Consider the following 26,861-nt stretch of genomic DNA (forward strand, 5'->3'; position numbering starts at 1 on the left):
AGGGTAAAGGAGCGGGGAGGGGAGGGGGTTCTAGTTGGACCAATAGCTTGTGCTTTGGTGTGAGGGACTTGTCCGTGGCCCAATGGAGGCCAGGTTGAGGTGGGCGGGCAGCTTCTGGGCCGGTGCCTGCTGCGGTGGCGGCGTAGAGTGATTGACTCAGTCAGGCGGGCCAGGTGCGGGGCTGTCGCGATGCCCATGTACAAGGTGAGGCCCTTTCACGGGGCGCCCGGGGCGGTGCGGGCCGAGCAGCTCCCCACCTGTATGTACCCGATGCAGAACCTGCACCGCGGCCCGGCGGCCGCTGCGCCACTGCACCAGGTAGGAGCCGAGCGGGAGGAGGGCTCCTGAGGAGCGCGGCCGCCGCACGCGAGCGGAATGGAGGCCTCCTTGCGGGGAGCGGCGGGGGGTGGGCTTCTTCTAGGCTGGGGCGGGTGGCAGCCATGGCGACTGCCTGCCCCTGCGCCGAGAGGGAGCGGTCCCTCGTCCTGCCCCTGTCCCCGGTGAGGCCGGCCCGCTTCCTCCCGGGAAGGGTCTAAGCGGCCCCTGGAGCCGGGCCCTGTGGAGTCTTCCCCGCAGGGAGGGACCCGTCTCCGTTGTGGGGGCGGGGGCGAGAATCCAGGCAGCCCGCGGAACCCTCGAGCCCGGGGGTGGGGAGGGGGTCTCCTCAGTTTCTGCACTGGGGGAAGCCAACCGTTGCTTTGTGTGGCCACTTCCGGGAAACCTTCGTCTGGTGGAGCTCTGTCCCGGTCTGCCCGGCTGCGTGCTCTGCAGCGTCTTGATAACGCCGCGCCTCCTTTGTCAGCAGTGAAGTTTGCCTGCCCGTAGTCGCACGGGGTCTGACTGTGTGAACGCTGAATGTTGTGGGACCTGTACTCTCAAAGCCCTCTGCGGATCTTACTAGTCTCTGTTTTACTAGTGGGGAAACTGAGACAAGAAGGTAAAACGTCTTTCTTGGGGCCACAGAGAGTCATAGGCAAAGCCTTCGGGGTTCCTTGGCCTGGACTCCATCTCTCTTCGTGGAAGGGTGTTTCAGAGTCTGTTTTATTTTTTGAAATTAAGATGTTGTGTCTTGCCTTTATGGCTGTGAAGGTAACCATAGAATGTGAATCAAATGTAAGGTGATAGCATTGTTATCCTGAAAAAAGAAAAGGAGTACTTGTGGCACCTTAGAGACTAACCAATTTATTTGAGCATAAATGTCCTGAGTTTGGTACCAGTCTGCAACAATATTTTTGAGAGATGTTAATTCCCTATGCATCTTAATGGATTATCTACTCAAAACCTAAATATGGCAGTATAAATGTCAACATTGTCAACTATTTGCTGATTATTTTAGCAGACATCAATTTTATGTTCTTTACGCACAGTCTCAAACCAGCTTGCCTACCTGGGTGCCAAAAGTTCCAGCTCTTCCTTTCCAGTTGCCTGACCTTTCTGTTTCCCTGACATCTTTAGGATATTTTTAAAACTTCTCCATAGTGTGTTGAAATGAAAGGTTTGATGTGACTAGTGTCAACATAAATTCGTATGAGACTTGTGCACAGTTCGTTCAATGATACACATTAATTGTATTGATGTATTGGATTTGAGTGAAAATTAATTTAATCTAATTCTTTCCCTCTAGGAAGAGGTTGACCCATCACTTCTAGCACTTGAATCCCGCCAAGAAGAGATCTTAAAACGCTTGTATGAACTTAAAACTGCTGTCGATGGGCTCTCAAAAATGATACAGACACCAGATGCCGACTTTGATGTAACGAATATAATCCAAGCTGATGAATGTGCTCCTTTGACTGCAAACACAGCAGACCTAGATTCAATGCTTGGGAAGGCAAGTCCAGATTGGTATATTATCAATATACTTGTGTCCAGTGAATGAATTACCTTTCATGAAGAGGTCTCTGATCAGTAGTTAATTTGCTTTGCATCCAGGTTTGAATAAGAAGGGTAAAAAACTGCAGGCTAAGTAAAATTTGAGATACTCAAAACTGATATGTACAAAGACCTACTACTGCTCTTTAAAATAAAATCTGTTCAGTTTGGGTTATTTGAAACCTCCGGATCACAGAACTGTAAGCTGGACTAGTTGATCTTGAAATTATGGCCATGGCACTAAATCTTAGTTCTGCTGAAGTTAATGGACTCTTTACCTTGGACTTCAGCTAGAACCAGGTTTTGACTCATAATGAGCACTGTGTTTTTTATTTTAGAAATATTACTCTTTGGTAAGGAAGTTACTTAAGCAGATATTGTAAATGTTAAAAAATAAATGGAATGCTATAAGGTTTACGATATACAACTACATGGCCTGATAAATTTCTTGTTCCACACCAAAATGTACTTATTGAATGTCTCTGCAGTGCAATGAGGAGTTACACATTAATATCTGCTAAATATTATTTACTTTTGGTGCAGGATTATGATGCTCTGAGAGATATTGTGATCAATGCAAACCCTTCTCAACCTCCATTGTCACTGTTAGTACTGCACAGTCTGCTGTGTGAGCGTTATAAGATTTTATCAGCTGTTCATACACACTCATCAGTGAAATGTGTGCCAGAAAACCTCTTGAAATGCTTTGGTGAGCAGACTAGGAAACAATCACGTCACGAGTACCAGTTGGGCTTCACTCTCATTTGGAAGAATGGTAAGAACAGCATCTAATTTACAGAAGGGGAGTGTTGGCTTGCAAATGGTTAAATAGTTCTAATTTCAAGCACTTGCTTCAGATGAACACAGCATTTAAAAGGTCATTCAATTTGAAAAATCACACTTCCATGTGAATTTTGTACCTACTATTGCTACAAGTAATTCCTAGGGTTACTAAAAGAGAACTATCAGAGCCTTTTTTCTGTGTTTCCTTTTGACAGCAGTTTGTGTATGCTCAAATGTGTGTTGTTCAGGTGTATCCCTCATCTGCTGCTCTGGAAGGAGCTTCCACGAGCATGCTCTTCCTCAGCTAGGAAAGAAATGTAGGGGTGCCAACCCTCCTGGTTTCGTCAGGAGTCTCCTGGTATCACACTTGATCTCCGGAGGCTACTTCAGCCAAACCGGAAGATTTTGGGCACTAACAGTCTGGCACGGCAGCAGGGATAAGGCAGGCTCCCTACCTGCCGTGGCTGTGCACTGCTCCAGGAAGCAGCTGGCACCATTCCTGTACCCCTGGGTTTGGGGGAGGGCAGGGGGTCTCTGCGTGCTACCCCCGCCCCAAGTGCTGACTCCGCAGCTCCCACTGGCCAGGAACTGTAGCCAATGGGAGCTGTAGGGACGCTGCTTGCGGAGACCCACTGCTAGAAGGATGTGCTGGTCACTTTTGGGAGCCGCCCGAGGTAAGCTCTGACCCCCTGACCTCTTCCTGCACCCCAATCCCCTGCCCCAGCCTAGAGCCTGCACCCAAACTTCCTCCCAGAGCCTGACCCCACACCCCCTCCCTCACCCAAACTCCATAGGTGCTGGAACTAGTAGTGTTGGGGGTGCTGCTGCATTATATACATTATATACAGGGTTTAGTTTGGTTCAATGACTCTCAACACCCCCACTATGCAAACTGTTTCAGCAGACCTACCAAACTCCCTCCCAGAGCCTGACCCCACACCTCCTCCTGCATCCAAACTCCCTCCTAAAGCCCAGGCTCCCTCCCACACCTTAGCCCCCTTCCCTAGCCTGGTAAAAGTGAGTGAGAGTGGGGGAGAGCGAGTGATGGAGGGAGGGGAGGATGGAGTGAATGGGGGCAGGGACTCAGAGAAGGGATGGGACAGGAGCATGGCCTCAAGGCAGGGGTGGGGCAAGGGTATTTGGGTTTTTGCGATTAGACAGCTGGCAACCCTATATACCAGTAACAGCAGCAACAAAGATGAAATAGCAGAGGCAGGTGTGTACACAGAAAAGTGAGGAAGGAGTAGGCTTGAGTTGAGTGCTGCTCTTGAGCATGCATGAAAGATCCTTTAATAGAGCAGGTGAGCAGAATTTTTTTTGTTTAAAGTGATTTTGTAATTTGCCTCTTATAGTTTGTATAGCAACTTCCACCTTCTCTGTATGTGTGTGCATATATCTATCTTCTTACTATATGTTCCATTCTATGCATCCAACGAAGTAAGCTGTAGCCCACGAAAGCTTATGCTCTAATAAATTTGTTAGTCTCTAAGGTGCCACAGGGTTGTTAAAATAAATTGATTTGGGAAGGCACTCCAATATTATAGTGGTAAGCACCATGGGAAAGCTCAAAAGGAAATGAATCATTCTTTTTTTAAAAGCAGTTCTTGAATAGCATGCAGTAAGGCAGGCATGGGGCCATGCATTGAGCAATAAGAAAGCAATATTGAAGAGCTGCTCAGAGTACTGAATGAAGCAGGGATCCTGTGGGGAAAAGTGTGATCATATAATTAAATTATACATATATAATTAAAGACTACCATAATATATATACACAAGTTGGCTGAATTAAGGTTGCAATATTCAAAAAGCAAGAAAGGTATACACAAATAACCCCTGAAAACAAATTCTGTTGGATAGCATCATCTTGAATCCATGCATTATTCATCAGTAGAGCGGGAACCCTCACAGACCTCTGCCCCTGGAGTTTATGGAGTAACTGATAGAAGTAGTAGGTATCCTCTGTGTACCAGCCTGAGAGTGGGGTACACTTTGTCTGAAAGCTGCACAGATATTTGTTGACACTCAAGCACGCTGGGTTTCATTCCAGGCTCTGTGGAGTGGAGTCTAGTGGGCAAAAAGACTCCTCTCCTAGCCCTTGGCACTCTTTGTTGGAATCAACCAACTGTCACCTCCACATTGCCTAGGCCCAATGAATCACGGAAAGCATTAGAGAGTTAGGTACCTGCTCTTAAGCAGTTTCCTGGACCTAGCACAGTCCAGAATTCACTACAGGGAAAGTTCTGCTCAGCCTCAAATGGCAGCATGCCCACTGAGAACAGAATCTTCAAGGAATTTAGCTGTTAAAATCTAAGTCCCTACTGAGCATGTGGAAACTGATTTTTTTAAATGCTTAGAGCTTGGCCAAATTTGGATGTATTATCACAGCAAAAGCCCTCCTCTTTCCCAAACTTCAGGGCCCTGCTCCATAGTATTGGGCAGTGGAGGAAGGAGGTGGTGCTAGAACTTCTTCCTGAAAAGGTAGGCTGAACTTAACAGAAGCAAAAGGTATTTTTTCCTAGACTCATTCTTGGAAACAGCTCAAATGTGTTTTTTTAAAAAAAACAAAAAAACCTTGAGACTGAGACAGACACCTAGAATGGAAAACTTCAACCCAACAGGGCCAGTTATAAATAACTGAAAAAAGGGTCTTCTAGGGAAAACTTTAATAAGCAGCACTAGCAACCCTGCCTCTACTACTAATGAACCTTCTCCCTATATGTAATGTAAACATTTGTGATGCCAAGTGTTCTTATTTTTGTCTTAATTTCAGTTCCCAAGCCCCAGATGAAGTTCAGCATTCAAACCATGTGTCCCATTGAAGGAGAAGGAAATATTGCTAGATTTTTGTTCTCCTTATTTGGCCAGAAGCATAATGTAATCACTTCAACTCTGATAGACAGTTGGGTGGATACAGCCATCTTCCAGCTGAAGGAAGGTAGCAATAAAGAAAAAGCAGCAGTCTTACGCTCCATGAACACCACCCTTGGCAAGACATCCTGGCTGGGGGGAAATGAACTCACTGTAGCAGACATCGTGGCGTGGTGTGCACTTCAGCAGACAAGTAGCTCTAATGCTGTCCCAGCCAATGTACAGAAATGGATGAAGTCTTGTGAGAATTTGGTACCTTTCAACAGTGCCCTTAAACTATTAAAATGAGTTTGCACTCTTCAAAGAGGTATTCTGTAGTTTTATTCCACCTCATGCCTGCTGTGAAAGTCTCGTCTAAAATGTATTTTAGTGAGATTGTTTTTTGAAGTCTTTGATCAATTGTAAAATCTTATACCAATAAAGACATCACAGTTGCCTTTTGCTTGTAATCTTATTTGTATGAGATTAAAATAAACACAATAGCCTGTGGTGCCAGAGCTGTATGTTAGACTAGTGGTTGTAAGTGTTGAGGGCATGTTTTGACCCCAAGCTATCCTGCACAGAGATCTAGGAGGCTTAGAGCTAAAATGCTAAGATGTAAACATTAGGCACTCCCCTGCACTGGCAACTGGGGAGAGGTGTGTGATCAGAGGCCACTAAAAAACAGCTCCAGTCACAGTGCCTATGGGGGGGCAGGGGGCTAGAATGGATAGTAACCCACTAGGGGGAAAGGGTACAGTGGGGAGCTACTACTTAATGGAGAATACCAATAACTAAGGCTACATTTGTGACCTCTCCATGACTTTTACTATATACTCCTAACTAAAACTTGGGCATAGCTCAGCTTTGTGGCAGTGTGGCCAAATCCATGTCAGTGGCAATTGACCTGGCACAGAGGGTCACAGTGCCACTCAAACTTTGGCCCAGTTAGCTCCCCGCATCATGCTGGAGGCACGGTTAGGCCAAGCCTGAGCAAGGCTGTGACCCCTTACACCAGGTTGCAGTGCCCAGGCAGCCCCACAACCCAGTGATGCATTCTAGCAAGCTAATTTTGGAGTGTTTTGTGTTCAGAATTCCCTCTACCAACTACATAGACAAATGTACTTAACATTTACATCTTATAAAGAAGCATGACATGTAATTTATAAATTTCAGAGTAGCAGCCGTGTTAATCTGTATTCGCAAAAAGAAAAGGAGTACTAGTGGCTCCTTAAAGACTAACCAATTTATTTGAGCATAAGCTTTCGTGAGCTACAGCTCACTTCATCGGATGCATTCAGTGGAAAATACAGTGGGGAGATTTATATACATAGAGAACATGAAACAATGGGTGTTACCATACACTATAACAAGAGTGATCACTTAAGGTGAGCTATTACCAGCAGGAGAGCAGGGGGGAACAGACCTTTTGTAGTGATAATCAAGGTGGGCCATTTCCAGCAGTTGACAAGAACATCTGAGGAACAGTGGGGGAGGGGGGTAATAAACATGGGGAAATAGTTTTACTTTGTGTAATGACCCATCCACTCCCAGTCTTTATTCAAGCCTAAGTTAATTGTATCCAGTTTGCAAATTAAATTCATTCCAATTCAGCAGTCTCTCGTTGGAGTCTGGTTTTGAAGTGTTTTTTTTGTTGAAGAATTGCAACTTTTAGGTCTAATGGAGTGACCAAAGAGATTGAAGTGTTCTCCAACTGGTTTTTGAATGTTATAATTCTTGACGTCTGATTTGTGTCCATTTATTCTTTTACGTAGAGACTGTCCAGTTTGACCAATGTACATGGCAGAGGGGCATTGCTGGCACATGATGGCATATATCACATCAGTAGATGTGCAGGTGAACGAGCCTCTGATAGTGTGGCTGATGTTATTAGGCCCTATGATGGTGTCCCCTGAATAGATATGTGGACACAGTTGGCAACGGGCTTTGTTGCAAGGATAGGTTCCTGGGTTAGTGGTTCTGTTGTATGGTTGCTGGTGACTATTTGCTTCAGGTTGGGGGGCTGTCTGTAAGCAAGGACTGGCCTGCCTCCCAAGATCTGTGAGAGTGATGGGTCGTCCTTCAGGATAGGTTGTAGATCCTTGATGATGCATTGGAGAGGTTTTAGTTGGGGGCTGAAGGTGATGACTAGTGGCGTTCTGTTATTTTCTTTGTTGGGCCTGTCCTGTAATAGGTGACTTCTGAGTACTCTTCTGGCTCTGTCAATCTGTACTACACCTCCAGAAGTGACCTTACAGTAACAGGTGAAATGACAGAGAAACCACATCTGACAGGGCATAACTAAATTATGCCTGAAAGACAAATACCATTAAAGTACAGACACAGGACAGCTGTTTTGACATTTATATAAAAAATTTTACATAATTGTATAGGTTTTACTGAGCTACTCATGTATATACAGTCTGATACTCTACTTAAACTGGAGAACCAAGCCTCTTGTGCCTATCTTCTCTCTCTTTTTCTCTTGAAAGCAATTTTATTTTCTCCTTAAGCTTTTCAATTTCTTCCTCTTGCTGCATCACCTTCTGCTGTAGACTACAAATAACCTGAAAGCAAAAGACAGTTTAAGAAAAGTCATATTGGAAGAATCCCTCTTAAATTTGCTTGCCACTAGCTAATACACCAAGCCAACTAAATGTTTTCCCCCTTGAAAATTTAACTTACTCCACAGACAGAAGAAATACAAGTTTCACTGATGATAGGGATGGCAGTAGCAGACATTTGTTAGCTACAGCACTAGGGGATGGATTTTTCCTTCTGCTACAATACCAAGTGGCTTATGTCTTGCAGTCGTGTCTGAACTTTTCCTGTCACGTGCCACCTGCTCCCTGTAATGGAATCTGTCCACATTCCCCCTCCCATTACTGCACAGCTGGCATAGGTGCTGGAGCTGGTGCTGCTGCACCCCCAGCTAAAAGTGGTTTCCATTATATACAAGATTTACAGTTTGGTTTAATAGCTCTCAGCACACTCACTATCCAAATTGTTCCAGCACCCCTGACAGTTGGCAGAGCTGGGGGCTGAACTGGGCATGGGGGAGGAGCTAGAGCAGGTGTGAGTGGCGCTCCCTCCCCACTCCTATGGGGGCTAACTTGAGCCTTGCCACATGCCCTCCCCAACCTTTGCATGCCCCTGGGGGAGAGTGGGGGAAAACATCCCACAGTTTGGGGACCACTGTTTTAAAGGGAGATGACTGAAACGTTCTGAGGTTAGAGCACAGCCCTTGAACCAGCATAGCAGTGACTCAAAAGATCAAAATTCGAAAGTCGTAAGTTTCAGAGTAACAGCCCTGTTAGTCTGTATTCGCAAAAAGAAAAGGAGTACTTGTGGCACCTTAGAAACTAACCAATTTATTTGAGCATAAGCTTTGCATCCGATAAAGTAAGCTGTAGCTCACGAAAGCTTATGCCCAAATAAATTGGTTAGTCTCTAAGGTGCCACAAGTACTCCTTTTCTTAAAGTGGTAAGGGATCTCCTGATAGGCTTTGTGGTAGAAGCACAAGAGTGAAAATCCTGAAAAATTATGCCTTCGGCAAAACAGATAAAACTAACAAAACCTTGTATATGTTAACTTATTTTCATTGTTGCATGTTAATTAGTAAAACTTTATATTTCGAAACCAACAAGATTAGAAACACTGGTGTAACACTCCATTCTCATGCAGTGGTCTTAAGCACAGTAATCAGAAAAGCACTACATTTGTTCCATCATTCAAACCATCCTTAAGTTGTAAAAATAGCAACAAGGGCATGCAAACAGGCAGAGGGAGAACAAAGCTCTGTCAGCACAATGCAATTTTTTATGTTCCTCTTGCATAAATGCATTTTTTCAGCTGTATGTTTTCTTTATCCTGCACTAAAATAACTTACATTTTCTGTATTATGAAACAGTTCACTTTCAAGAAGCTGAGCAGCAGTTGGTCTCTGTGATGACATCTCACTGGTTAGCAACTTAACATACTTGGTTTGTACTGGCCATTTGCTGCTAAAAGAACTAGGAACATGGCCATTTCTTAAACTTGTCAGAATTTTGGTTCTTTCCATTTCTGTTCCAAATGGCTGAAAAAGTTCTAGAAGAATTACACCCACACTGTACATGTCTGACTGGAAAAGGGGAAAAAGGTCTACAGTTACATTTATATTCAAAATAAAATTTTCAGCGTACACAGTTTCTAGGAAACAATATCAGGTGTTGAACACAGCATCCTAAAGGTTAACAGACTGGCACTTTGCTAAAGAAAGTCTTAGCATACACATTAACAACCTCATCACAGGAGGTGCACAACAAAAAGGCAGAACTGAAACCTTGGTGTCAGCCAGTAATGAGGAAACTTTACTAGCTACAGTTTTCAGAGTAACAGTGTAACTGCCCAGCAGGAGGCCTAGAGTTTTGTTTCTACTCCCTAACAAGCATTTCTTTTAAAAACAAGTATACATTTGTTTCATTACATTTAAGTCATTCATTTTTAAATCTTTTCTTTTTAGAGAAATGTTAATCTTAAAATTAAGCTCTGAAAAGATTCAAAGCCATATGATTTCTTGAAAAAGATGTATTTAAGGAGCAAAGACAAAGGTAATCACGCTGTTAACCTAAAGAAAGTACATCAAAATAACAAACGCTTGGCAGATAGTACTTCACACTAAAGTATTTTTAAAACTCTATAGGAAAAAACAATTGTCACTACCTTGAAATCATAGTGAGATCCTTGCAACTGTTCAGGTGAAGCATACAGACAAGTACCGACTCCTGAAGTATGTTTTAGTCCTACAAAAAAGAAACTGAATTTAAATTGCTTCAGTGTCTCCAGTTTCATTTATAAAAATTGATAATGATTTAAACAATCCTTTCAATAATGCATAGCTAATTTTTTAATTGAAAACCTAATGTGTTTTTTTAATTACCATTTATCTTCTCTGTTGTTAACCAGTGGTTTGGGTTTTCCTGTATAATATCTCTGCAAGCCAGTCCGAAATCTCCTATTTTCACATGGTGGTCTGATCCATGTAGAAAAACATTTCTGGGCTACAAAAATAGACTGTATCAATCTCTTACTTTAAAAAAAATGGTTTTTTTAGTATTCTGAAGTAACGTTTCTCTATTTAAGTTCCACAAATTGTAATATTCCTTCTAGTCTTCAGGATGATAAAACCGAACAACACCTATAATAGTTAATTACTAATTATTTAACATCTGCATTAACGACCTAGTAAAAGAGAGCAAAAATGAAATTCACAGGTGGTGTTATATCAGATGATGATGCAAACACCAGTGGAGGCAGACATACAACACCAGAGGCTCTAGAGAGAAAAGAAACATGGGCAAAGAATAACAAAACAAGAATTAACATTGGAAAAAATACAAGCTTACAGACTTGAGGGGAAATAATATTAAACTGATCTTTAACAGGAGGGGGAAATCTGACAAACAGAGATCTAGCATGATAGTGCACAGCAAATTTAGACCATTTAATGTATGATAGGGCAGCAAACAAAAAAAAAAAGTGGACTCTCTATACTGAAGCATAACATAACAGTTCCTCTTCTCCAAATGGCTCTAGTGACCACATCTCCAATAGGACATTCAATTCTGGGTAACTCATTATCAGAAATACACTGATAAATTGCAAAGAGTCTAGCAAAGAGCACAAGGGATTAGGAGGCAGAAAGTATTGATATATGAAGAAAGATTAAAATATCTTAATATGTTAAATTTAAATTTGGCTATATGACCATTAAGATAGAAAATGCTAAAAAAAAATTAAAATACCTGCAAACTAAACCAAGAAAGGAGAATTATTTAGTGTGTTAGAAGAGTATGGTATGAAATTTAATAGAAAATTTAGGCTGCATACCAGAAAATAATCTCCACAGTGAAATGTATTAGGATGCAATACAATTCCCCAAAAGGGAAGTAAAAACCCTATTGCTTGATAAATGAACTATACAAAATAATCCTGCCCTGGTTGGGGTGAGGGGGTGGAGCCGTGAATGATTTAATGCATTGTCCACATTTATTATCTTGATTATTTTATAGCAACTCTAAAATGTTACACAAGCACTGAGGGAATGTTATATACTTAAAAATACATCACAATAATTATGTCCGACAAACATATGAAGCAGACAAATATCAATTAGTATTCTGCTGGTAGTTGTAACTTTAAAACCAGACTTCAAATCTGTTCTAGAACCAGACATCTTGCAACATCACAAAGAGTGATACAGTTCCCATGGCAGAGTCCAAAATTCTGCCTTTTCTTTGGGCCATGTATTCTCACTACAAACTAAATTTATCTTACCATGGGTAACATAACCAAGGGAGCCAGCACACCCACAACTGACTCTGATCCTTTCACTTACTCCCTTTCTTCCTGTAGGCGGAAGGGATTTAAGCCACTCCAAGCAAAACTATATGAAGCAATAATGAAAGATGACAGCACCAACATTAAAGCTTTACTAGCACACCAACCTGTCAATGAACCACTGATTGTTTGGGATAACTCTAAGTGCAGAAGAACACTGTCAATCCAGGTAACCATTTGACCTAAATTATCATTATTTTTAAATCCACAGAGTTAAGATGCTATTTAAAATTCACAAAATAAATTCCTCAACTAATTAATTAAAAACATCACAAGGTTAATATTAAAAAATGGGGGCTTCTAACTCTATATTTGACTGGTTAGATCCTACTGGGTGTTCAGCTCTTGATAACCAAGACTATTTATTTTGGGTCTAAAAATATGGATTTATGAGTGCCTGAAATTAGGCTCCTCTTTTTAAAAATTCCTGACCGAAACAAAGCCATCTGACATTCACTTTCCATCCATAAAAAAACCCCATTCATAAATATATGAGGCAGAATAAATCCCACAAGCTCCACAATCTCAGAAAGTAGTTTACTATGACCCAGTGATTTGACTCAATTGTATGGTCAAGTAATTAACAGACTAGCTACAAGACATCTGTGAAATTCAATGCTATACCTTCTAAAAAAATGACTGATCATAAAAACAAAACATCTTAGGTTTGCTGGTAGAGACCCCACTTACAAATGGGAATTTTATCACTGTAACTGGTTTGTGTCATATTTTTCAGAATCAAGAAATGTATTAAAAATGGTATTTCTAAGATATGCTAAGTTTTGGTGCCTGTCAAACTCAAGGGCTACTTGATAGTGTTCATCTAAACTAACAGCAGTGAAATTCAGAGTTAAAGCTGCCACTCACTTCATCATTAATAATTCTGTCATAAGTATTGCAGAAGTCACCGACCAGCAGAAATCTTACACACAGTACCTGTTTGCTCAAGCTCTCAGATATAGGCTGTATTCTGGCCCTCTTTTTTCCTCCCTGCTACTGCAGTATAAGAAGCCAATTGAGTACTAAGACTGTGATAGAAGAAAATCAGCCAATACTCTCCTTTCCTTTCCTTTTTCTTTAATTAATTTGTATTCTGCAATCCTACTGATTAAATTATTGTAAAGTATGAGTTTTAATTTAAACCCAGACAATCGACAAGAACATCTACACAAAAAACTCTCAATCTCAGCTACGAGGAGGAAGGGTCAGGAAGCTCCGCCTTTCTCTCAACTTTCTGGCTGCACCCACACTGCCAAGTGGTTTATTTCACTAGCAAACCTCCCAGTTTGCCTGATGCCCATGACCAGCCCAAAGCATAAATTAAGAGAAATCACTCCCAACAGCAAGGAAGCTGTGGTACAAAGTTCCCACATGAAAAGCCAGATGAAGATGGGAGAGACTGGACTAGGTTGTCAGAAGCCACATATGTGATAACCATACATATGTTGAACAGTGAAAAAAACCTCTATTAAGCTTCCAAGAGTAAGATGAATGGGTTAAAAATATGGGTGTAATACAGTATAGAATTAATGATAACCGTCAGTAGAGCTCCAGTTTTTCTAGCCTTACTAATACTGTCCCCTTCCTTTTCATCGTTTACCTAGCCACAGCTCTATCCTGAACAATCATTTAAGCCTGTACATACTATCATGAGATAGTAGTGTGTATCCCTGTGGAGTAAGGCATCAACTCCCCAAAAAGATATGGGCATCATGAAAAAGAGATTGCTTAACTGTGTTATTTTTCCTCTAATTATGAACTGTTAGTACAAAGGATTCCCAGTTAGCCAGTGTGTTTGTAACAGGATGTGCTGTCTCAGGAGTTATCTCTGTCATTTATATTAATTGAGCTCTAATTGAAAGACAGGCACTTGACAGTGGCTAATTAACCACGTAGGGGTACTCCCAAGGGACTAACAAGGTAGAAGTAATCCCAGCAGTTAGGCCTGTAAAAGCACACAAGAAGGAAGTACAGGAGGAAGAGTTGGGAGCCTTAAGGAAGGCAGAAGTAGGCAGGACTAGCTGCTGCTACGGCATCCTTTCCTAGAAGCAAATGGAGCTGGTGACTCACTGTCAATATGAAATACAATAAAATTCAGTGGTGGTGATGGAGACCTGGAGTGGTTAAGGCCTCAGGGGACTCTCAGGGGAACACCCCAAGACAGTGTTTTATGCATTTTTACAATAAATTCCAATTAAACAGAAGGCAGCCATTTTCCATGGAATGTCTTAATTAGGAAGGGATGTCAGAACATACCAGATATGTACAGGAACACAGCACAAATGCACTACTATAGTCAGCCTGGAACTCATTTACTGTACTACCCATAAGAAATGTATGAACTTTCCCATTCATATTAAAAATAGGGTATTATTTATGTAGCAATTTACCATCATGCCAAATAAGTAAAAAATTCTGCCCACAGAAAACTCAGTATCTGAGGATATAAGTGAATACAGTAGATAGAATTAATACAAAACATGATGGGGGCATTTCAAATGGTATGTATCAATCTAAGTGGCTTTCTAAGTGTTGCCAAGGATGTTTTGGCCAGTATTGATTGGAAGATTGTCCCAAGCATATTGGGGAGCTTGAAACAAAGCAAGAAGTCAGAAGCAAACACAGGGAACATTGTTGGATGATGGTTTCTCTGCCTTCCTAAGAACACACAAATGCTGTTATTTCAGTCTGCATCTGTAAGATATAGTGTACACTACCAAGAAAACTACAAGACTGTCAGAAAGAATTGGGGTGAAGACAACTACTATTAAGAACAAGAAAGGTGAATAGTTAAAATCCTTATTTGGGAAGAAATGGACAGACAGGGGATATTTCTTCCTAGTCTTCTTTAATTACAATATTGTTACCGTTATTGCTTTATAATAAGAAAAGCAGAAGCGTAAGATGTAAGTCAACATACTCCTAAATCTGTAGGTAGCACAAACACACATACAGCTCACGGAACAACCTTGACTGAAATCCCAGGAAGGCAGTCTGTCTTTGACAGTTTCAGGATGGTACGTTTACCCCATCTGCTCACTAGACTCAGACAGATGCACATGCACAGCTTTATATCTAACACACACACACACACACTAGGTGACCCAAATTTCTTGATTTTATCTTTTTCAAACAATGAATGATTAGAAATCTTAAAAGCCCAACTCTAGAAAAATAATCAAATTTCTAATATTCAATCCTTAACTACTATAATTATGGACACACTTGACCACGCTCTTTCAAGTAAATTAATATTAAAATTTAAATGTTCAATAGGCAGATAAATCAGAGTTCTTTTTTTTTTTTTAAAAATACAAGGTTCTTAAGTATTATTTGCAACTAAATTCTGCAGAACATATTCTGCTATTGGTTTGATGCTTCAGTGGACCAAATTCTGCAATCTGAGATGTAGACAGCAAGTATGCCAACATTATTCAGGCAAATGCCTCCCTCTGCTCTCATTTATCAAGGGACTAAGGAAGACTGGTTACACCTAACCTTATCCAGCGAACACATGCTTGTCACAAACTGTACTAGATAAACTAATTCACCTTCAAGCAAAGTCAGACTGTAGATTACAAAACTCAGAAATATATTAACAAATACATATTTTTGGTTCCAAACAGGATCAGTCTATTCTTCCAATTCACTTAGCTGCCAAACACAGAAGAGAAAAGAGCTTGCGTTGTTTGCTGGAATCTGGTGCTGACCCAAAAATAAGGTAGGGCATTTGTAGTCACTCTCACGTTGCACTCCGTCAAGAATATGCACAATTGCATATTAAAGTGGAATATAATTTTAGGGCTCCCTTAGTGATTAAGATCTTATATTTTTTTTTACAGGTGTTGATGTGCAGGATTTTCCACACTATGTGGCAAGTTCTCTGGAGGTCATAATTTTGAATGTGGAGTTTTTTTATTTTTAGATCATTTAACATATGCAGAAATACATAACTGAAGGGACACAGGATAACATGGACACAGTACACAAATTAGGGTAGAAAATGTGAATATGCTCACTATACTGCCAGCTACTGTGGCTACAAATAAATGAAGGAAGAACAGATATATCTCAAACTGAAAACAAAGCGGGAAAGACAAAGGACTGGACAAAAATGGGTTAGTCCCAAATAATAAATAATGTAAAACAGTGGTTCCCAACCTTTTTTGATGTGCCACTCACAAAACAGCCAAAGAATCATCCCATCCCACAATCTTTTGACCACAAAGGATTGTGGAATTTAGGTCGTGAGTATAGTAGGAGTTTCTGCCTGCCTCCCAACATACTCCTCTTTATGCCCACGCTTTGCTCAACTCTGGGGTAGCAAAGATCCTAGGTGCTGTGAAGTCTTCTCCCTTCCCAAGCTCCAAAGTTGAGCATAATTAAGGCAGGGAAGAGAGAAGCGGAGGAGCAACTCTGTGACTGGCTGCCGGGGTAAGTAGGGAGCTGTTCTGCCTGTCACCAACCCCAGCTACTAGGTTTTAGTGACCCAGAGATTTTGCTATTCTCTCAACTGATGGCATGGAACCCACTGCCAGGTCATGTCCTACCAGTTTAGCAATGCTAGTCTAAACTGTTTTCGCTGTTTAAAATGTTTTACTTTGATACCTTTACGTAAGCCACTTGATGTTTACTGAACTTAAGAGAATTAACTTATTACATTTTTATATTTTAGAGATAACAGAGGTTACACAGCACTTCACCTGCTACTACTACACTGGCCAAATATTTATATAACTGGGACAGACATCTTGACCAGACTTCAGAGAAACCTGGCAATTACACAGAGTAATGCAGAAGAATGTCTTCGTATCTTGTGTGAGAAGGGAGTTCAAACAGACCCTGAAATGGATAGTAACTACAAACACAGCTCCTTGCATTTAGCCTTACACTCTGGAGCCTCTCGAGCTATATCTATTCTAATTGAGAATGGTGCCAACATAGATGACAGAGATGAGTTTGGCAAGACAGTGCTTCACACTGCTGCAGAGCATTTGAACAAGGAGGTAACAGAAACTTTAATCACCTGTGGAGCAAACATTAATTGTACTCTTCCAACTTATGGAAAAACTGCTCTTCAGCTTGCAGTATGCACTGCATCATCTAAAGCAGGCACAGTTTTAGCTGCTGATATAGATTGCATCCGTTTACTGTTAATTAATGGAGCGAAAGTAAATACTCAAGATTGTGAAGGACGAGCAGCTATTCATGATGCTTGCTTGGGAGGAAGAAAAGAAATAGTTGATCTCCTCGTAGATTACCATGCAGATGTTAACATTTTAACAAGACAAGGGCAATCTCCCCTTTTTCTGTTTCTTCAACACAGGTCAAATCTAAGATGTATATCACTGTTAAATAAGTTGTTAAACCTCTCATACCCATTGAAGCTAACCAATTATCAAGGAGATCTACCCACTGGACTTCTGCTCCGAGAATTTCAAATACAAAGAGACTTTCTCATAAGATTATCACAAAACATGTTGTCTCTGCAGGACATCTGCAAAATCACTGTCAGAAGAATATATGGGGAAAACAACAAACAATGCTTGAAAAAACAACTTCCCGTAACTGTGTGGAATACTGTATACAACTACCAGGACTACTCACAACTTTGGTAAATAAACCTCATGACTTAAACAGTCACAAAGATAAATGATTCTGGAAGATTTGATTAATGTGTGTGACATATGGAGTGACACACACCTACATGAGAAAGTGAATTGAGAAACTGCTGATCCTGAAACTGTGTAATGAAAAATTAAACATGAATCAGGGATGCATATTAATACTGTATGTGTGTTTTGAATCAGCTCTTAACTTCTCTCAAATGTAATTTTAATAATCAAGGGTTTTTTTTAAACACCTAATACTTTTCATGTGTAATCACGATTTTAAGTACAATATCTAGAAAGACAGCCAATGAACTTCCAAGAGAATGGGATGGGGAAATTACACATTCAGTCTATTTCTTATGTTTTCAGTTTAAGTAGGAAAAAACCAAGCAAGATATTCTACAAATTCTCATAATTAAAGCCAATTAGTCAACAATAATCTTATAACTATATCTATTGTCATCAATCAAGGTTACTCAGGAGGATGTAAGGACAAAAGTTCTAATTTGTTAGATTTTTTAAAAATTTGGCTCTCATTGTTCTTAATGGGAACAAAGTCAAGCTGCCCTCACGGAAAATGGTGAACCCTTACGCGGTCTGGAGGTGTACTGTGAGAAGACGGTGAATAGAACCAGGGGCCATCTTGATTAAAGGCAGCATGTGGCTTCAGTGCCATTGAGAACAATAGCAGATAACCATTTGGAAAGAGAGCAATTTTTGGTGAGTTTCTCTGAAGACAATAATTTTCTTCCTTAACAGAGTCTGAAGGAAAATAAACAGAAAAAAAAATGACCATTAATACTAAAATGTAGTTTCAAAAGATACCCATTGGATCAGGTCTATTCAAGATTCATCCGTCTGCTGGATAAATAAAGCTGTGAGTTTGTCACAGAGGTCACAGACTCTGTGACTTTCCAGGACTTCTGCAGAAGCCAGTGCAGCTGGCCCAGGGGCTGCCTGAACTGCTCAGGTGGCCCCGTGGCCAGCCACACCGGCCATTGCTGGGGCAGTCTCGGGCCACCGCCCCCAGCAGCAGCAGGAGTTTGGGTGTAGGAGGGGGCTCAGGGCTGGGTGCTGGAGCACGGGAGGGGGTGAGGGCTGGGGGCAGCGCTTACTTCAGGGGGCTCCGCAGAAGCAATGACATTCCTCAGCTCCTAGGCAGAGGCACAGCCTTGGCACTCTGCGCGCTGCCTCCATCTGCAGGCACTGACCCCAAAGCTCCCATTGGCCATGGCTCCTGACCAATGGGTGCTGAAGAGCTGGTGCTGGGGACAGAGGCAGCACACAGAGTTGCATGGCTGCACTTCTACCTAGAAGCTGAGGGAGGGGGATGTCGCTGCTTCCGGGGAGGTGTGGAGACAGGTAGGGAGCCTGCGAGCCCCGCCAACACCTCCCACACACCATGCCCCAGATTTAGGGGTATATAGTACAAGTCATGGACAGGTCACAGACCGTGAATGTTTGTTTACTGCCCATGACCTGTCCATGACTTTTACTAAAAAATACCCATGACTAAAACGTAGCCTTATAGATAGAAAATGCCTAACCTGAGATCATTTGGGACATATAATATTCTGACAAACGGTGCTAAATTTCTTAAAGAACCTATTTTAATTAATTTTAACTCTAATTAATTATAGGTTTACTTGTAAATTTTCAGCATCTTCATTCTGACATAAAGTGCTGTAATTTTGGGGATGGTGCAGTATATTCTTCATACATGAAGTGATTGAATCTTCTTTTTAAGTGCAAAACTCAGCTCAGCCTTAGCTATGGAGCCACTATCAGCACCTACATAACACAAATGGTCTTTCCTGTCTTTAATAATAATACCTAGTTATAAGGTATTTTTCAAAGGAAGTCAGTATCATTATTCCATTTTACACATGGGGAAACTGAGGCAAAGAGAGCTGAAATAAGTTGCCCAAGGTCACCCAACATGCTAGTGGCAAAGCTGATAACAGAACCCAGGTCTTTTGAATACAAGTCCAGTGCTCCATCCACTAGGCCACACTGCATCCTCGAATGATAATTTTTCAACTTACTTTAATGTCTCGATGCATGACTCCCTTGCTGTGTATATAGTATACTCCTTCAAGTAACTCTTGAAAAAATTTTAATGTCCAGCTGACATCCACAAGGTGGTAAGGACCTTAAAACAATTTAAAATTTTTAATTATTTCAGCTGATTTTGCTAAAACTAAAATGCCTTATAAATCTATGGTAAAATGGTGTGTCAGTTTATCTGCAAACATGAAGACAGTCTAAATAAAATTAGCATAGGTTAAAAGTGATTTCCCATGGTGTAAATAGGAAATTTCTTCTTTAAGATAGTAGCTGGTGTATGAGCTCTAAAGAAAGACCGCTTATATCCTCTCTCTCTCTCATCTAATTGTGAATGTGCTCATTATTCGCATGTCTAATTCTCTTCTGAATCTGACTAAGCATCAATGATAATTAGCTTATGGAAACTGTCAAAAGTTATGACTTCTGTAAAAAAAAGTATTTACTTTTATTGGTGTTAAATTGGTTGCTTTTAGATTTGATTGAAATGTCCTGTGGAGTTAAAATCATAAAAGTTCCTGGTCCTCTGGTTCCTAAACAGGATCCAAAAATGTTGTATGAAAGAATAAAAGTGAAAAACTTTCAGGTAAGAGATTATTCTCTCTCCTAGAATCATGAGTTAAGAGTTTCAAAGTAATGCAAGAGATTTAACCTCACATCCGCTATTATTCATGGAGGAGGTATGGCTAAATCCCTGTTACGGCTTTGAAATTCTCAACACTGATGTGCCTGTCTCACTGATCTCTGCTCCAACAAGATGGTGCTGAAAATGGCTGACATCTTTCTACCATTCATCATTCTGTATATCCCTATCATGTTCCTTCGTACTTGTCTCATCTCTGAACTACATAATCTGTTTTTTCAGTCGCTCTTCATTCAGAGGTCTTTCTGTGCCTTCAGTCATTTTCACTGTCCTTCACTGAGCCCTTTTTATTTCTGCTATATCTCTTTGAGATCAAGTGACCAGAACTGAACACAATATTCCAGCTAAGGGCATGCCAATTTAATATAATGGCATATTTTCTGTATTATTTTATACTCTATTCTTTATAGAGCCTAACCCACCTATTATCATACTGCCTATTCTTGTATCATTTTTAGGTTTTCAGATTTCTCTAGCCTTGACTAACCTAAACAGTCACCTACAAATTTTGCCACCTCATTTTGTTCAACTCTTTTTCTAGATTATAAATATATTAAACACTGCTCCTAGTACAGAACTCTGAGGCTCCCCAATATTAACCTTTTGCTACACTCAAAAGTGATCATTTATTCCTACTCTTGTTTCTTAGTTTCTAACCAATGGTTGTAGTTTACCTTTCACCCTATAACTACTTGGTTTCATTAACATCCTCTTGTGTGAGTCTTTGTCAATGTTTTTTCAAACTAAGAATAAATTATACTGGAGTTCTTCTATCCAATTCTCAAACAGGCCCAATCTTGCTTAATTTAAGAGACCAAAAAGACTAGTTGTAGGGAGGGAAGGGTGGAGGGGGAAACAAATAAAAACCAAGCAGGTAGGAAATCTCACTCCATGCAAAGAATATAACAAAAAATTTGTTCTCAAAAGTGATCTGATAAGACATCAAGTTAAAGACACATTTTTCATTTCAAGATTTACAGTTCTATAGAACAACCTGTGTTAAGTAGATTTCTTTTCACACTAACTATGAAAGGGGTAGAGCATATCTTTAATGCTCTGTCCTTAAAAGACCTGTCCCTCTAGATATCAACAGTCAATGAAGCCTGCTGACATCACCATCTAAGAACTCCTCTGATTGGGACCAGATGTTAAATCCACTATGGTCAATTAAAATAATGCTGTAGGATGTTTTTCATTTTTCCAAGAACAAATTTTAAAGCTTTCAATTGCGTTGTAACCCCACTGCATTAGAGAAATCAACTATTAAGCTATCTCCTTGTCATTGAAAACTAATGTTTAACAGACAAAGCAACCACAATTAAGAATTATTACACCTGTTTTTGGAACATAGCTCATTCTGATCAACTTTGACATTGTTCTGGAAAAGGAACAAAATCTACATAATCTAAACTGCTCATTGAAAAGGGACAGGCCTGCTCAACAGCAGCTCTACTTCTCCAGATTAGTCCTATTTCTCATGCATAGTTTCACCCTTCACTTCTGGGTGAACTTTAAGTCTCTTCTACAAACACCTCACCGGTACAGACTACACACATTTTATTAAATTACTGTTATTCTGATTGAATGAAAGGGGGAAAAGGACCTAATAACCAAAGTCCATGTTATTCAATAAAGTATGAAATCTAACATATTGACTTCCAAATAGAAAATCAAAATACATTTTTTTTTTTGCCCTGTAAGTATTTATATTGTAAAAACAAACTATAAATCTTACTGGAAGATTCCTCTGTTCGCACACCACATCTTTTGTTTCTGTCAACAATCCAGTCCCACAAGGAGATATCACACAGTTGCATCTGTATATGAAGCATCAGACAATACTCCATCTAACAGGAAAATATTGGTACATATTTTTTCACTGTAATATAAGGGATGATCACTTATACAATTTTGTTTCAAGACAAATGATCTGCAGTTTTAAACTAAGATTGAGTACGGAGTGGATGGCAGATAAAGTGCTATTAAATGTATTGTGTTTTAGGTGAGAGAAGAGAATGTACCATTATTTTGCTTTCCTTATTCCTCAAATGGTACTAAGTAATAACCGTTTAAAAAGCATAATACAAGCCGTATACAGTGTAGTTGTAGCCATGTTGGTCCCAGAATGATGATGATAAAATAATAAAAGCTAACACAACATGACAGATATTCCTAAGATATTCAGGCGTATCTGGGTAAGTCTATGGAAAGATTTTAGGGGTTTTTTTTTCCTTTTTCAGATGGACTATGTAGGGAAGCATTCTGACCAAAGAAAATAATTTATAAGAATATCAATATTGGAAGATATATTTGTTTTGATAAATGTAATACCAGAATCAAGATAACACTGGATCTCACTGCCTTTAGAGCAAAATGCATTCAGACCGGACTAATCAATTTATTTTTTTCCCTTATAGTCAGTTTCATCTTCTGATGATGCACTAGTACAACCCTGCAGTGGTTGGGTGCGATCACTGTTGAGTTGAAATGCTATTTTCAATTACTGTTTTCAATTTATAAACATATTTATCAATTTCATATCCTCACAGGAAAACCCTAAAATTGGACCTCAACTACCCAACGATGTCCCTTTAAGATATTAATGTCATATTTGATAGATACCCAGCTGTAGTCCATATCCCAACTGATAAAGAAAGACACTGTAGTTGGTTCCATACAGCTTTGTATCGTATTATTACATAGTTTCTCCGTCTTTTAGCAGTTTGATCCTGCACCACTGAAATCAATGGGGGCTCTGCCAATGATTTCAATAGGAGCAGAAACAGGAGAAGAGCTTGTATTATTTATTAGCACATTGACTATGTAATTACATATTCAGTTTCTCAAAGTGTGTTAGTTCATTTGATAATTAGATGATTGTAGCAAACATCTTTAAAAACTTTCACAACAGATATTTTGAGAAGCAAGACATATCACTGGTTTAAAGGTAAAATGATCAGCTTTAAATAGGATTTTGATTTTTTTTTTTAAATGAAGTTTTGTTATTAACAACACTTTGGAAACTCAAAACAGAAATCTACTTTCAAATACTCTCTCCACTTTCACAACATTTTTTAATAGTGGTGGGTTTTTTTGAGAAAATGGGGATAGAATTTATATTTCCTGATGTTTGTGGATTCACTTGCAGCCCACATGGCATATGTTCATCTAGCAGGATCTGCTTGGGAAGCCCATGTGCACTTTTGAAGGGTGGAACGAAAAAGAGCAGCATTTTGTACAACTGAGCACATGCTAAGTCCTCAGAAGTATGAATATGAAATATTCAAAAAAGAAAAGGAGTACTTGTGGCACCTTAGAGACTAAGCTGTAGCTCACGAAAGCTTATGCTCAAATAAATTGGTTAGTCTCTAAGGTGCCACAAGTACTCCTTTTCTTTTTGCGAATACAGACTAACACGGCTGTTACCCTGAAACCTATTAAATATACAATTAACGTGTTAATTAATAGTATCTTCTATTTGGTTTATTTTACATATATAAAACCTTTGCTTCCTGTCCTGCAACTGCTTCCCTGATAATCCTCCAAAAACATGGCCCATGTTGGATTCCTTCTCTCCAACTTCCTACTCTCCACCCCACTTCCTGAAAGTCCAAATTTCACCCATGTATCTCCCAGCACCTTTAATCAAGTCATTTAATACACATCAACTTCATGCCTCACCCAACTCTCTCGCTTTCGATGCTTCCTGTCCCCTGAAGATTACTTCCCACTAACACAAGCCCTAATCTCTCCTTGCCCTCTCCTCAATTCCGCTATTTATGCTCCCTCTTCACCATTTGCAGCACAATCTAAACCCAGCCCCACTAAATCTTAACCAGCTAATTTCTACACACATAACACCCTCTTTCCTAGAACTCTTGGCTCCTGACCCAGCCTATCATCACTAGCCAGTAAATTCTGACTCACCCACAAGTACTGCCCCTTATCTTCTCTTTCCTTGCATCTCCCTTCCAGGAATTCCAGAGGACACTTCCATAAAAGCTGCAGATCTTTGGAAACAACACTCCCATGCCAAAATGACGATTTCATTATGTGGGAACTCTGACAGCAGCAGGGCCTTGAGACCTTCCTGACATGGCTACGCAGCTCCACCCCAGACGCTCAGTTGTCTCTTTCTCCTCAGTATTTACACTTCACCAAGAGGTTCCCACTTTTCCATGTGCTTCTGCTTCCCTCTTTTTCTCCATAAGTGACATTGCCTGACTGGAAGATAACTGAAAACTTGCACACACTCCACATTTAGGTGCATTCATCAGCAATGTTTGGATTGGTCACTAGTGCAGAATGTCAGAGGTTTTTTGGCTTATTTGGGTTTTGGTGGGTTTTCTGTTTTGTTTTTTGCAAGAATAGCGTTTCTGATTTTTAAAATTATATGTATGATTTTAACTGAAGAGAGCCAAAGTGACAAATATTATAGACTTTTCTTTAATGCTAAATTTTGGCAACTCTTGTGGTGAGCATCCCTGTAATTATGTTATCCACTCAAAAAAGCAACAATTGAGATAAAATTACTCAACTTTGGCTCCAATCCCAGTCATACCATTTATAGAATTCACTGTTATAATTCAAGGGCACACTTACTTAAGACTACTCTGCACACATCATTACGTCAGAGATCAGTTAACTGTAGTTAAAGAGGGGTTTATTTACCTCACACTGCCTGTGCACTGACATATGTTTCTGGGAGCATTCGTCTTCAGTGCAAGAATCACTTGAAATGATATCTTTATTCAGATTAGAATGAAGTCCATGTGATAGATGATTTTTAAAATGAACTGGTCCACTGGCAGTACTATTTGTGCAACTTTCTTGTGAGTCAGTGAGTGGTTCACATTTATTCGTTTTTATTCTTTCTTCACCATCTCCACTGGTAAAATCTTTCGTTATATCCATATGCTGCACTGATTTATTATCTTGATTCTCAAGAAAGTTATATCCAGAGGATTTAATTTCTTCTGAGGTATAGTCAGCAAAGATAATGGAACTGCTGCTTTCCATATTTTGAATATGACACTGGTCTCTGAAGAGAAGGAATCAATAAGTATATATTGTATGTTACCTACTAAACACCACAAGAGGCGGACATCAGAATTGCACTTCAGCTTTTATTTTGGAAATGTTATAGAAAGAGATATGGCTATTTCAAACCTTGGTAAAACTGGGATAATATCCAATATTTGTTTTACCCTTAGAAGCAGGAGTTCTACCCCTTCCCTACAAAAACCTTACCACTGCCCAATTGCCATTGTAGGGTCACCCTTTATAAGACTCTTCTGAGTGTTTATTTCTGATAGCTGACCTTTTCAGTTTGGCAGAGACAAGCAGCTACAGCCCCACGTGATCATTTGACAGATGTCTGTTGCATCTGTGTCCCTTCCAGCTGGTAAGTGTTGCTTTTACATTTCCCCCCTTCCCAGCCACCTCATCTTTGAGATGGCAAATACGCACATTTTTCTGTTGAATAGAAACCCTCTACCTCCCTAATGATGCTAAATCTGAACTGAATCTTGTTGGTGAATAGTACACAATTTGTGAAGTCTGTATGTCTAGTAATAATGTTAGATACTATTGTGATAGACCCTGTTAACTCCCAAGGAGGAATGTTAGACCTTTTCTCACCCTCAGACATCTGATGAAAGGGGGAACAAATACAAGAATAACTGATGCCTAATAGTTCACTACTTGATACAAGGAAGTAATATTGCTGTAATACAAGTTTAACTCTACAACATTTAGTGTTACATGGAGAAAGACCCTATGTTAAACCCAGATTAATATTATCATTTAACACTGCAATACTTACTCGCCACTTTCTTGGTCAGAAGACTTTTTGAGTGACTGCAACTTCAGGACTGTCTTATCTATTAGATGAACAGAAAAAGTCACATTTTACAAAACAAGACAAACACACATTTCATTGCATATTAACATTACAGGTATAGCTACTGATTAAACTACTAAAACTTACGATGAAGAGCAGGGGTTTTACCTATACATAACCTCATTCAGCCTTGCTATATTTTTACCCCTGGAAACATAATGATAGAGGGCATTTCTCAACCAACCAACAGGCCTCAAAAGTGCAATATTTTACACTTCTCTTTTTTTAAAAAAAAAAAGAAAAAAAAAGAAAAAACAAGTGTTATAGGGAAAAGGAACTCTCACTGTAAGGGATGTATTGAATTCTCGTTTATATGTTAAATTTAGTTTTCATATTTAGGAAAGCATTATTAGTATGTCAGCTAATGCTGAAATAGGGGGATTTTAATTAGTGAAAGAGATGGGAAGCAACTGAAATTTGTACACCAGCTAACCCTTTATTTTATTTTGGAAGTAACTTTAATCAAACACCATGTTTATGAAAAACAGTAACTCGGTAGCTTACCATACATAGAGGTTTCTGAGACAAATGTGGAACATCTATTTTTCTAAGCTGATGGAGACCATATAATCTATTAATCAATCTAGATACTTATATGGTCCGCATCACTGTTGTAAGGTGTACCTCACAAGTATTTTAAATAGAAATAACAATTGGTATTCTCCATCTCAATGAGTAAGTTGCCTGTGTGCATTCCTGTGGCACCACCTTCCAGAGTATTCTTTTCTACTGGCATTCTTCTCTCCATGCCTGTAA

General features: G+C 39.9%; 3 protein-coding genes across 6 annotated transcripts in view; 2 read left to right on the forward strand and 1 right to left on the reverse strand.

Moving 5' to 3' along the window:
* Positions 1–86: 86 nt before the first annotated feature.
* Positions 87–5,965, forward strand: AIMP2 (aminoacyl tRNA synthetase complex interacting multifunctional protein 2). 3 transcript variants are annotated; one of them, XM_073362167.1, is made up of 5 exons: positions 93–204; positions 803–937; positions 1,625–1,831; positions 2,416–2,647; positions 5,426–5,965. In XM_073362167.1, the coding sequence occupies exons 3-5, from the start codon at positions 1,724–1,726 to the stop codon at positions 5,809–5,811; spliced, it is 726 nt and encodes a 241-aa protein (XP_073218268.1). In that variant the 5' UTR covers positions 93–204; positions 803–937; positions 1,625–1,723; the 3' UTR covers positions 5,812–5,965. The 3 variants fall into 3 exon arrangements, with proteins under 3 accessions (XP_073218266.1, XP_073218267.1, XP_073218268.1); XM_073362165.1 differs by lacking the exon at positions 803–937 and having other exon boundaries at positions 87–318; XM_073362166.1 differs by lacking the exon at positions 803–937 and having other exon boundaries at positions 87–204.
* A 768-nt stretch (positions 5,966–6,733) lies between these two features.
* Positions 6,734–26,861, reverse strand: part of EIF2AK1 (eukaryotic translation initiation factor 2 alpha kinase 1) — a 37,885-nt gene continuing 17,757 nt past the window's right edge. Inside the window, exons 8-15 of one of the 2 annotated variants that reach the window (XM_073362155.1) lie at positions 26,028–26,085; positions 24,875–25,244; positions 21,939–22,050; positions 19,542–19,648; positions 10,425–10,545; positions 10,208–10,287; positions 9,393–9,626; positions 6,734–8,069 (exon numbers count right to left, since the gene is read on the reverse strand). In XM_073362155.1, coding sequence (XP_073218256.1) covers positions 7,938–8,069; positions 9,393–9,626; positions 10,208–10,287; positions 10,425–10,545; positions 19,542–19,648; positions 21,939–22,050; positions 24,875–25,244; positions 26,028–26,085 — 1,214 coding nt within the window. In that variant the 3' untranslated portion in view covers positions 6,734–7,937. The remainder of the gene's footprint in view (positions 8,070–9,392; positions 9,627–10,207; positions 10,288–10,424; positions 10,546–19,541; positions 19,649–21,938; positions 22,051–24,874; positions 25,245–26,027; positions 26,086–26,861) is intronic. The other variant, XM_073362157.1, reaches the window with a different exon arrangement.
* Positions 10,304–17,699, forward strand: ANKRD61 (ankyrin repeat domain 61). Its single transcript, XM_073362162.1, has 3 exons — positions 10,304–12,053; positions 15,511–15,605; positions 16,560–17,699. The coding sequence occupies exons 1-3, from the start codon at positions 11,823–11,825 to the stop codon at positions 17,500–17,502; spliced, it is 1,269 nt and encodes a 422-aa protein (XP_073218263.1). The 5' UTR covers positions 10,304–11,822; the 3' UTR covers positions 17,503–17,699.

The sequence above is a fragment of the Lepidochelys kempii genome, chromosome 10 (assembly GCF_965140265.1).
Source record: "Lepidochelys kempii isolate rLepKem1 chromosome 10, rLepKem1.hap2, whole genome shotgun sequence".
Classification (NCBI taxonomy): Eukaryota; Metazoa; Chordata; order Testudines; family Cheloniidae; genus Lepidochelys; species Lepidochelys kempii.